The 13,302-nt window shown below is 38.4% G+C and overlaps 1 protein-coding gene and 1 pseudogene across 6 annotated transcripts in view; one reads left to right on the forward strand and one right to left on the reverse strand.

Moving 5' to 3' along the window:
- QRICH1 (glutamine rich 1) overlaps window positions 1–13,302 on the reverse strand; it is a 52,631-nt gene that overhangs the window by 34,841 nt on the left and 4,488 nt on the right. For all 6 annotated transcript variants that reach the window (XM_030306707.1, XM_030306711.1, XM_030306708.1 and 3 more), the window contains one exon: window positions 7,147–7,476. In XM_030306707.1, coding sequence (XP_030162567.1) covers window positions 7,147–7,455 — 309 coding nt within the window. In that variant the 5' untranslated portion in view covers window positions 7,456–7,476. The remainder of the gene's footprint in view (window positions 1–7,146; window positions 7,477–13,302) is intronic.
- On the forward strand, window positions 5,197–5,324 carry LOC115509445 (annotated as a pseudogene).

Genomic DNA, 13,302 nt, shown 5'->3' on the forward strand with positions numbered 1-13,302 from the left:
CTGAGCCGAAATCAAGAGTTGGATACTTAACTGACTGAACCACCCAGGCACCTGACATAATTTTTTATTATCAAAAGGATTAGGTTGAGACACAATATAGTTGACCCTTGAACAACTTGGGTTTGAACAGCATGGGTCCACTTATATGCAGATTTTTTTCAATAAATGCACTATAGTACTGAAGATGTATTTTTTCTTCCTTATGGTTTTCTTTATAACACTTTCTCTAGCTTATTTTAAGAATACAGTATATAATACATACACCATACAAAATACATATTAATTGACTACTAAGGTTATCGGTAAGGCTTCTGGGTCCACAGTAAACAATTAAGTTTTGGGGGAGTCAAAAATTATAAGAAGATTTTCAACTGTGCAAGGGATCAACGTCCCTAACCCCATGTTGTTCATGAGTCAACTGTACTATGAGGCAAAGAGCCTTTTCACCTGTGAATTGAGAAAGGCAGGTCTGTTCAGTACATACACATGTCACCTCTCTAGCCTCATCCATTCTTTCAGTGCACTCTAGTTACACCAGCTTTTTTGCCATTTTTTAAATAAGCAGGCTTCGGGCTTTCGGATTTGGAATGCTCTTTCCTCAGATAATCACGTGGCTCATCTGCCAACTCTCCTTGGTCTTAACTCAAATGTCAAGAGCACATTGGGGCTTACCCTGGTTACCTCCATCTGCTTTTTTTTCACTCCTCTGCATTATCACTATATAAGAAGATTTTTCTTATCTTACGTACCATCTATCTCCTTCCAGATATAATGTATGCTCCTGTATACAGGGAGCTTTCTGTCGGCTCACTACTGTACCCAAGCATCTAGAGTAAAGGGCTTTACAAATAAAAAGACATTAAGATAAGTTTGGGATAGGGAAGAAAAGGTTAAGAACTACTGCTCTGTACATACAAGTTCAAAGCAAAATATTCTCAAACAACACTTTTCTTTCATTAGAAAAGCAGTTCATGTTTAATGAAAAATTCAAGCTCTCAGGGCATCTGGGTGGCTTAGTCAGTTAAGCATCCGATTCTTGATTTCAGCCCAGGTAATGATCTCACAGTTCGCAGGTTCGAGCCCTACATTGGGCTATGTGCGGACAGTGCAGGGCGGCTTGGGATTCTCTCTCTCTCTCTCTGCCCCTCAGCTGCACACATGAGCACATTCTCTCTCTCAAAAATAAACTAAAAAATAAAAACAAAAAATAAAAAATTCAAGTTATCCTCCTTAGCAACCCACTCCCCAGCCCAGTTACTGTTTTGAACTTTACTACTATTATTCAAGGACCATGACATTCTACATGTTAAAAATCAGTGATACTAAACCGGTTTTGACACTCAGCAATCTGTTACACATCCTACCCTGTCAATAGGCAAAGATCTACCTCATTCTTCTGACTGCACAGGACACACTACAATTGTACCATTATTCACCATTTCCCTTATCTAGTGACTTGTTTCTAGTGTTACTACTATTATAAGCAGTGCAGCAGTGAATATCCTTGTATACACATGTATCTGTGAACACAAATGCAAAGCCAATGGTATGCATACTTAAAAAAAAATTTTATAAGTATTGCCAAAATCACTTTCAAGAAAATTACACTAATTTATCCTCTCATACCCTTGCCACCCTGGGTGAAATCTTTATAAATGTTACCCTACCTAATAAATGAAATACGGCATTTCACATTTATTATTTATTTAAAATGTTTACTGCTTTATTTTGAGAGAGAGAGACCATGAGCAGGGAAGGAGCAGAGAATCCCAAGCAGGCTCTGCACTGTCAGCGCAGAGCCCAAGGCAGGGCTCCATCTCATGAACCACGAGGTCATGACCTACATCGAAATCAAGAGTTGGACACTCAACTGACTGAGCCACCCAGGCACCCCTGGTATTTCACTTTTAAAATTTGTACTTCCTGGAGCACCTGGGTGGCTCAGTCGGTTGAGTGGCTGACTTTAGCTCAGGTCATGATCTCTCGGTTCAGGAGTTTAGGCCCCACATCGGGTTCTGTGCTGACAGTTCAGAGCCCGAAGCCTGCTTTGGATTCTGTGTCTCCTTCTCTCTGCCCCTCCCTGGCTCACACTCCTTCTCTCTCAAAAAAATAAATGTTAAAGAAACATCTTCTGATATGCTTATTAGCACTACTTGTATTCTTCTTCTATGAATTGTCTTATATCCTTTGTTCATTTTTTTTTACTAATTATTTTTTTCTACTTTCTAAGAGTTCTTTGTGTGTTAGAAACACTAGAAAGAAGCACAGTCTCAAGTTAAAACAGCTTGGGTGCAAATACTAGCTACTGAAATAGGACTTAACCTCCTTATGCCTCATGTGCTATTTTTAGTTTCAAAAATTATGCTTTTAAACTAAGTACAGACCTATAAGATATCAAAAAACCAACGTGTGTATAATAATTTTGTAACTGCAAGGTATATTTGATTCTGATATCACTCAGAAAAAAATGTTTTTACAAAATTTTATATAAAGTTGTATTGTCAGTCATATATTTTTTTTTTAATTTTAACGTTTATTTATTTTTGAGACAGAGAGAGACAGAGCATCAACAGGGGAGGGGCAGAGAGAGAGGGAGACACAGAATCTGAAACAGGCTCCAGGCTCTGAGCGGTCAGCACAGAGCCCGACGTGGGGCTCGAACTCATGGACCGTGAGATCATGACCTGAACCGAAGTCGAATGCTTAACCAACCGAGCCACCCAGGCGCCCCATTCATATTTTTATTAATATTATCTGGCTTATGATTTTGGCAGCTTTAGAATAACAATGTCAATTTTCATGTAAGTAACATTAGGTAATACAATTTAATTTTATTTAATCTACAAAGCCAACTTTTAGAAAAACTAAACCCCATTTGGCTTAAACCAGTTATTAATGAAAATATATTATTTTTAAACAATTTTTTTTCACGTTTATTTATTTTGGAGAGGTGGGGGAGGGACAGAGAGAGGGAGACACAGAATCTGAAGCAGGCTCCAGGCTCTGAGCTGTCAGCATGGAGCCCTATGCGGGGCCTGAACTCCAACCGTGAGATCATGACCTGAGCCTAAGTCGGTTGCTTAACCGACTGAGCCACCCAGATGCCACTGCCTTAAGAGTTTTTAATTTAAAACTTATGAAAAGGAAAGAAAGATCAGTCTCAAGAAAGGTAAGCTAGGATTAACTACCCTTTGGTCCAAGAATGCTTGGCTCAAAGGTCATTTTTAATTTTAAAGAGGGGAAAAAAACTACTCTTGCACATACATACCATATACCACAATCCTTATCTCAGCAACTTAGATGGTAGAAATGGACTACTTGAAAAAGGCAAAAAATGTTCAAGGAGGAAACTTTTTTAAAAAGACATACACGCTAATAACTTGAATTAAATCTGATAACCTAGGGGTACCTGAGTGGCTCAGTTGGTTGGGTGTCCAACTTCGGCTTAGTCATGATCTCACACACAGTTTGTGAGTTTGAGCCCCACGTTGGGCTCTGTGCTGACAGCTTGCAGCCTGTTTCAGATTCTGTGTCTCCCTCTCTCTCTGCCCCTACCCCACGCACACTCTGTCTCTCTCTCAAAGATAAATAAACATTAAAAAAAAATTTTTAAATGGGAGGGGGGATGGGCTAAATGGATAAGGGACATTAAGGAATCTACTCCTGAAATCATTGTTTCACTATATGCTAACTATTTTGGATGTAAATTTTAAAAAATAAAAAATAAAATTAAAATAATAATAATAATAATAATAATAAAAAAAATCTGATAACCTATGTGGGGAAGAGAACCACACCAAGAAAAGACAGCCTAATAAGTTGGCCAAAACGTAAATCCACAAAAAAATATATCAAAAGAACATTGATAGTTATTATTAAAATTATTATGCCTCTAACTTGCTGATCAAGCTAATATTCTGTGAGATATATAAATACAGCAATTTTTTTTTTGAGGAGAGTGAGTGAGGGGCGGGGGGGGGGCGGGCGGAGACAGATACAGAGAGGGGGGGTGAGCTCACTCCATGGGGGACTCAAACTCACCAATAAGCTCACGACTTGAGCCAAAATCAGATGCTTAATGACTCAGCCACCCAGGTGCCCACAAATACAGTTATATTTATGCAGGGGTTCCCTGAGACCTGAAAATTATTTCAAGTACTCCTTCAGGGTAAAAAAGATTGGGTAAAGCTATCTCAGAGTTTACTTTCTTCCTTAGGAAGGCTTTCCACAATCTAGAATTCCAAAGACTTTCTATACTGTCTTTTAATGGTCTTACTGTTTTGTTTTTATCTGACTCTTTCACCTATCTGGTCTGTATTAGGAGAGGTATCTGACTTTATTTCCAAGAAGAGTAGTAGACTGCCTTACTCCACTAATGGAATATATCCTTTCCCCACCTATTAGAAGAGCCACCTTCATCCTATACCTGGTATCAATCACAGCTGACCCTTGAAGAACATGGCAGGGGCTAGGGGCACCAACTCCTTTGCAATCAGAAATCAACATATAAAACTTTTGACTCCTGTGAAACTTAACTATTAAAAACCTGTTGATTAGAAACCTTACTGATAACTAAAACTGTCAACATATATTTTGTATGTTGTTTCTATTATATATTCTTATAATAAAGTACACAAAAAGATGTCATTAAGAATATCATAAGATAAATTTTCAGTACTGTACTGTATTTCTCAAAAAAAATTTGTATAGAAGCGGACCTGTGTAGTTCAAACCTATGTTGTTCAAGGGTCAACTATACGCATAATATATGCAGACATACATATGTAAATGTGTGTTCTACACCCTTGGTCAGTCCCAACTGGTGGGAGACTGAGGTTGCCCCAGGGGAGAATTTTGCTTTGTATCCTTAACTTCTTGGCTTAGAGCACCCTGAGAACTATTCCACCTTCCCTAAAAGTTCTCTTTTACATTAATTCTTCTGTTGCCTGATTCTGTTTGCTTTCTCTCTTAGCAATTTCTCAGATTTAGTGATTTTTTTTTTTTGAGAGAGAGCCAGCACTTGTGCGAGCGGGGGAGACAGGCAGAGGAGGAGAGAGATAATCTTAAGCAGACTCTATGCTGACACAGGGCTTGATCCCACAACCCTGGGATTATGAGCTGAAATCAAGAGTCGGACGCTGGGGGGTGGGAGGGAGGGGAAAGTGGGTGATGGGCATTGAGGAGGGCACCTGTTGGGTCTACGGCCATACCACCCTGAACGCGCCCGATCTCGTCTGATCTCGGAAGCTAAGCAGGGTCGGGCCTGGTTAGTACTTGGATGGGAGGAGGGCACCTGTTGGGATGAGCACTGGGTGTTGTATGGAAATCAATTTGACAATAAATTTCATATTAAAAAAAAAAAGAGCTGGATGTTCAACCAACTGAGCCACCCGGGTACCCCGGATTTAGTGGTTTTTTGATGGCACTTGTTTTTTCCAGCACTACTTTTTTGAAAGTATTTTTTAAGTTACTTAGAATGAAGAAAATATGTGTTCTTATGAATCCAACATATTGAACCTATCTCATGGATTTATTATTATTTACACTTCTTTTATTTACAGGGGTTTTGGAGAACGACAATGAAGTTAACAGGTGACTTCAATCAGCCGTCTTGAAAACAAAGTCTCAAACACTTTAAACTCAAATCCCAAACCGTTTTTATCCCCCTCCTTTTTTTATTTAAATGTTTACTTATTTTGAGAGTGAGTGAGAGAGAGAGAGAGAGAGAGAAAGAGTGAGGGCGAGCAGGGGAGGGGCAGAGAAAGTGAAGGCAAGGGAGAATCCCAAGCAGGCTCCATGATATAAGTGTAGAGCCTGATTTGGGGCTCGATCCCACAAACTGTGAGATTGTGACTTGAGCTGAAATCGAGTTAGACACTAAACCAACTGAGCCATCCAGGTACCCCCTTCCTTTTTTTTTTTTCTTTCTTAAAGTAAGTTCTACATCCATGTGGGGCTTGAACTCATGATCCCAAGATCAAGAGTCACATGCTCCGCATGCTCTACCAACTGAACCCGCCAGATGCCCCATCCCAAACCATTTAATCTTATGAAAAAAGAAGTCCAAGCTGTAAATAACAGCAGAATAATTTCTTAAACCAAAAAGCCAGCCTTCTCTTATCTACCTTTCCTGTACCCTGCCCTCCTTCCTTACAAAGAATGGAATAAACAATGACTGCATTCCTCTGTGTGCCAGATGTTTTCTGGTCTATTATCTCATTCAGTCTCACTAAACAGTATTATCCCTATTTAACAGATGAAAAACCTAGGGCTGAAAAAATTTACATCATGTCAAGCCAGATCTAAACCCAAGAATACAACTCCAGACCCATGTTCTTCCAATATACCTGTCTGCATCCCTAAGGAGTAAAGGCGCCTTCTATCTCACCAGATATACCTCTCCACCCTCTTGCCCCTCAGTCACATTCTACTCCCTTTCCAATTCTTAGTGGAAAAAGCATCGAGGGCAAAATGAAATAGAACCACAAGAGACAATAGCAAGAAAGGAGCATTTGTAAATGGAGCATACTGTTAGTTTCATATGAGGAACCCCTAAAGAGGCACTTTTAAAATCTTGGCAAATTTATTAGTTCCTCCTCTTTCTGTAAGCTCATTATCAATTAGCATTATTTCCTGAGGATTATAAACAGTAAATGAAGACCTGGAAATCTACAAGTGACCTGAGTCATGGAACCATACAACTAAAGGAAGATCACTAAAACAGATCACACCCATTTTAAAATAAGTTCCAAATGTCATGCTTGTAAGTAATGAGAAAAGATAAGCCCCTCCTATGTTCTTGATCTACCCAGGGTGACACAGACAAAAGGGAAGCTTCAGTTACACACAGCTATGTCACATCCGAGTCCAGTCCCAGAAGACCTCTAATTTCTGTACTGTTTAATTCTCCAAAGCAAATGGCAAGTATCTGTGATCGTTTCAGTTTATGGTAGCTGCAAATATTTTTAGTCTGTACTATATATGAAAGCCATTGTGTTAAATAAAATGTTTCAAAAAAACACAGAATATTCCCTTAGTGAAAATAACCTCAGATATCTGTATATAGATGTGATGTTCCTACTAACCAAAACCCTGATGGCAAATAAAATCTACTAAATAGGATGCACCTCAACATCTCCCTTTTACCTGAACCTGCTGTGGCTGTTGAACCTGAATCTGCTGTTCTTGTTGAGTTTGTGGCTGAACACTGGTGGTGACTGGACAGGCAAGTTCAAGTAAAGACCCAGCCACTTCGGTGCTGTCTGTATAAATGCAGTTCCCACCCTGTTGGTACACCATGGTAGTGGTAGCTGTCTGCTGGAACTCCTGAAGGGCTTCTGGCCCCTTAGAGGCTAGTGAGTCCAGAAATTCCTTCATCCTGTGCTGCGGGACAGACCGCGCCTTTACTCGGATGTACTCTTCAAAGGAAATGGTGTTCTCCAGAGAATTATTCATATTGCAGAGTCCTTAGGGTTCCTAGAAATAAAAATAAATGGTCAGAAGTCAAAATTATGCTATTGTTTTCGTATTTTGAAATGCACACAGCAATCAATCACTTTTGCATCAGAGTAGAATATTCAGGGCAGCTGTATACAGGAATCCAAAATACAGTAATTTATTATACCACCTTATTATTTTTTTTAAGTTACCCATGTTTAAAAATTGCTTCTATAAACATTTCTTAAACTATCACACTGAAAACAAAAAACAAAGGCATGCGTCACAGTACTGGATGAAACAGGCTGAAAACACACTCTCCACCCAGCACTAGGCCAATGCCATCTTCTCTGCAGAGCCAAGCACTGGACAATAAAAGTCACATGCAAAACTATTGTGATCATCACAGAGAGGACGACCAAGGAAGCCAGGAGCAGGGATTCCTAGTGACATGTTCAATTTCCACCGCCAACTATGTCCTATAGTAAAAACATGTATGCCACTTAGCCATAGCAAGACCTGAGAAAAAGGGGATATATACTTCATCTCCCACCAGAAACACCAAAAATCCCAGCTTGCCATATATTGCTCACATTGTTTTGTAGCATAGCTTACTTGTCAGAAGCATGGATTTTGGAGCTAGCTTGCCTGGGTTCAAATCTCAGCTCAATCTCTCTTTAGCTTTGAAACACTAGACAAGTTAGTTAACCTTGGTTTTGTGTATAAAATGGGGATAAATAAAATAGTATTTACCTTACAGAGTTGACATGAAGATTAAATATAAAACTCTGAGAAAAGTACCTGACACAGACAGTACTATATAAGTGCTAACTAATATTAAAATTAGTGGGTAAAGTTGAATAGTGCTTTAAATAACTAGGTCACTCCTAAAACTCAGAAATCAATTCTGGAAATTCTTCATCAGGGTATTTACCCTAAGAATTAATCTGCAGGGGTGGATAGTAATTCTCAACTACCTGGGGGACAACCATGCAATCTATCTACGGACTATTAGTTGCCTGCCACTGCTGATTTCATATTATTCCCTCCCCTCTGGATCAGAACCACCTCCAGAACAAAAGCAGCAGCAGGATATGAGTGTCACACAAACCAAGTGAACGTTTTTGCCAGAAAGGACTCTTATCAATCGCAAATGGAAAAGTTATTTGTTTCCCTGAACCATCAAAGAAAGGCTAGAAGACTAGAAAGGCATCAACACTAGAAATATCAGTCTCTCTTTCACTGCCCAGATGTTCTGCCTTATGTTACAGATATAAGGCATATGGGTAATCATCTTATCTCTTCCACCTGGCTCTAAACTCCTGGCACACAAGACTGTGTCCTGATCCTGTCAGATGGCTGACACATGGTAGGTGCTTCATATGTATATGTACGTTTATATGTATATGTTACATTTGCAATTCAATGTAGAACAAGAAGGATTATGGCTCTTTGTTCCTGTAACATCTATAACTTACAATTATAAATGTTAAGCTGTTCCTGTAACATCTGTAAGTTACAATTATAAATGTTAAGCCTTCTCCTGGTAAATGGTCAGTATACACCCTGGGAAAACGGCCTATATACCCAAGACAAGCGTGAGACCAGAGAAAACATATGATCCTTACTGCTATTAAGTTACTAACACTGGCAACATTTCTGTGGGACACTCTAAGTATAGTATACAAGTTATATTTGGGTGCTTTCCCTACATAGTTGACACAACAGTAAATCTTTTATAACGATGCATATAATACATTGCAAATATATTTCTCCATAAATAAAGAACAGCACATATACCTTATCCTGCCTAAAATCAAACCTTAACCCACTACTCTGAGGAGAGCCTCTACATCTCAGGACACCCCAAAGGCAATAGAGTGCAAAGAAAAGCAAGCACAGGCCAGGTGACTGCAAAGTTAAAATCTTTGTTGAAGACCTCTAATCTCCTGAAATACAACTCGTTTGTCCCTTTCCCACTTCTCTTCTTGACCACTTGCCTTGCTCAGTTCTCCCTTCTTTCTCTCTGCTGCAGGGGAGTTGAAAATTAGGAGGTCTGCTGTAAGACTTCAAAATTAAGCTCTCAACAATGGCCATGATACAAGTGAATAAGAACATCACCAAGGCCAAACACCCATCCTTCTGTTACCTATTCAGAGCAGGCCATTCCACTGTAGGTGACCCACAATCACTCACCACACTGGCACAGAATGTGTCAAATCTCCCTTCTGATAAGAGCATCATGACTAGAATTTCCTTCTGAAGAAGGCATCTCTCATAATATAGACCCAATAACATCACAAAATTCACATGTGACTCTAAATACCTCATCACATCTACCCTTCTGCTCAAAAAGGGACAAAGAAGAGCTATATGAATAGCAATTAACTGATTCTGTACCATGCTGGTACATATTTCAATTTTCTACCTCCATTACAGAAGAATGGCAGAGGTCAATTGAAATTTACACTTCCCCAAATTTATTTTCAACAATTACATTCCCATAAAATACTGACACCGAATTCTGAAGACTGTCTGCACTGGAATCATCGCTACTGTGTCAAAGCAATTTTTTAAAAAAATATGGGTAACCATGGGGCAAAACATTTTGTCTCAAATCTGGGAGAAAAGAAATACACACAATTAAGAACCAAAAAAAACTGCAAAATAAGTTAATAGAATCAGAAAACCTCGGGGCGCCTGGGTGGCGCAGTCGGTTAAGCGTCCGACTTCAGCCAGGTCACGATCTCGCGGTCCGGGAGTTCGAGCCCCGCGTCAGGCTCTGGGCTGATGGCTCGGAGCCTGGAGCCTGTTTCCGATTCTGTGTCTCCCTCTCTCTCTGCCCCTTCCCCGTTCATGCTCTGTCTCTCTCTGTCCCAAAAATAAATAAACGTTGAAAAAAAAAATTAAAAAAAAAAAAAAAAATAGAATCAGAAAACCTTCACACAAATATTGCTTGGTAAAGGCAGTCCCTAGAAACTTCCTAGTGACTTATTTTCCTTCACTCTTTCAAGTTTCACTAATGAGGATGCTTAAGCTTTATCTGAAGTCTAATATTAAATATAAAGGAGGACTACACTAACTCTTTTCCTAGAAACAAATTTTCTTCAGTTTCCAGGGTAGAATTACAACTAGTTTTTTTATTTTTGTTTCTTTGGGGGGGGGGGGGGCGGGCAGTAAAAGTAACACATCCATTTTCTAAGGAAAAAATATTCATCAAACAGTATAGAAAAAAAACCCAAAAACAAAACACCTAAGTATGCTTTGTTGATCTACCAATTTGAAACACTGACCTGTCCTTCAGGAAAGGTAAGTTTAGGGCTTTTAAATCACCCTCCTCTCACCAACCCCTGCCAATCTCATTGTTATTTTTGCCAATGTTCACTTTCATACCTTTAAACCTTTATTTATATGTAGACTTACTAATTTTAGAGTATCTCTAGACCTCCCACTAAGATTAAGAAATTAAAGTGCCATGTCCTCTATTTTTTAATTAAAGAAAATTTTTTTTTATTTGAGAGAGCAAGCACGAGCGGGGGAGAGGGGCAAGGGAGAGAGACTCCAAAGCAGGCTTCATGCTCAGCCAGACCCGGGGCTTGATTCCATAACCCTGGGATCATAACCTGAGCCAAAATCAAGAGTCAAATGCTCAACGGACTGAGCCACCCAGGCGCCCCCATACCACATCCTCTATTTTCGACAAACATTTAGCAAAGTTGAATACAGCTTGTAATTAATCAATCTTTTAGAACACAGCATTTCATACCAAATTAAACTCAGGACATATTTGTTTAAAAAATCCAGGTTCCAAAGATGATAAAACCATTCTCCTCCAAACCCCGTATTTCCAGAATAATACCTTAAAAAAAAGTCACTATAAGAAAATCTAATCCAGCTATAAATTTATTCCAGTAATGACAAGTAAGATAGATGAATAGATGAATAGTCAGCTCCCAGAAATGGAATAAAAGCTTGGAAATGTATCTTCTATAAAGCCTCAAAGTTCATTCTTTAAGCTTTCATTAAACACACACACACACACACACACACACATAGAACACCAACAGCCTGAAGTAGGTAAAATTCTATAAAACTTAGAAACTGTTGATAAAAGCTCATTAACAGGTATTCATTCTATTCTGTATCCTTGTGAAAATATTTGAAATAATTTATGATAAAAACACCTTCTGTATTTTAAGCAGTTTAAACTACAAAGTATAACACACTCTGCAGCGTTCCAAGCTTAGAGCCTGTCAGTGGAGCTTCAAGCAGAAGCAGCCATTGCTTCCCAATTCCCATTGCTTTTTTCTTTCACTAAGCCCCTAGAAGGTTCTTCACCAACTCTGTACAAATCCACATAATCACTTGAGAGCCACTGAAATCAGAGGTAGCTAAAAAATATTAACCAATAACGGATTCAATGGAGAACTTAAAAAAAATTTTTTTAAGATTTTATTTTCAGTAATCTCTACACCCAATGTGGGGCTTGAACTCAACAAACAATCCAGAGATCAAGAGTTGCACGATTTACTGACTTGAGCCATCCAGGAACACCCTGGAGAACTTAAAAATTTAATAGAAAAGGTCAATTTGGAAGAACATTCCAATCTGCCCATTCATACAGACTACAACACACATGGCTTCATTTCTTGTCCTTTTAACCTGCTCACTTGGCACTATCCACCAGACTGACACACCCCAATAATGAAAGTACACTTAGTCAGCATTTGACCAGACACAAAAGTGATGCTTACAAGGCGCGGTGGAGGGAAAGCTTCAGAAATATATTTAAATATTTTAGGTTAATCAGTGAGTTAAAAAAAAAAAGAGAGAGAGAGAGAGAGAGAGAAATTAAACACATTTTCAATAGTGGTGATGGTTTCTTCTTTTTTTATGCTCCAAAAAAGTCTTCCCTACCATTAAAATCAGGTCATTATTCACCTACAATTTTTTAATTTCCAGTGTAATTTTTTAATAAAATGCTTTGATCCATTTAGAATTTATTTTGTATAGGTAAAAGTCTAACTATATTTTTTCCAAAAACAACTTGTCCTTCCTGTATCATTTATTGAATTATTGAAATTCCTTTGCCCACTGACTTGCTATGCCACTGTTATTATATGCCAAATTTCATATAAAGTCTCCTAAGGATTTAGTGTAATTCTACAGATCTTTAACATGGTAGCTAAAAAAAAAAAAAAAAAAAAAAAAAAAAAAAAAAAAAAAAAAGGATGTTAATACCTGGAAGATTCCTTGCCCCCTGAACATAATGTTTGCTTGTTTAAATTTAACAACACAGAAGCACATTATGTGTGAAAAAGGAACCAACACAATTTTATTTACATATACCAGTATTATTTACCCATATGAGAGAAAAAAAAACAAAAAAACTGCATCTAAATGCTAACAGTAGTTATGCCTTGGTGGTAGAATCAGAGGACTTAAATTTCTTCCTGTTGAATACTCTCCTGTATTTTCCACAATTTATATTAAACCAAAAGAAAATTAAAAAGTAATACTTTTACACAGTGATTTACCACAATAACAGTAACACAACAATTCTGGCTGATCATAGCGTGCTTTTCCCCTCAAAATCTGAAACTCTTAAAAAACAAAATCATCAAGCACCATAAGTTTGCATAATAATGAAAAATGTTAACTTCTTCAAGATGCTGCTCACAAGAAACACAAGGGTGAGCCTTGGTAATACAGAAATGGATAAACTTAATGAAACTCCTTTCAAAGAAGCAAGATTCTTAATTAGCTCCAAGTCAAAGGCTTGGTGGGAGCAGTAAATAAACAGAATAATTAAAATACTTCAGAAAAACACGAAGCTGGAGGGAGAGTTGAGTACTCCCAATTTCT

Source organism: Lynx canadensis, chromosome A2 (genome assembly GCF_007474595.2).
Source record: "Lynx canadensis isolate LIC74 chromosome A2, mLynCan4.pri.v2, whole genome shotgun sequence".
NCBI lineage: Eukaryota > Metazoa > Chordata > Mammalia > Carnivora > Felidae > Lynx > Lynx canadensis.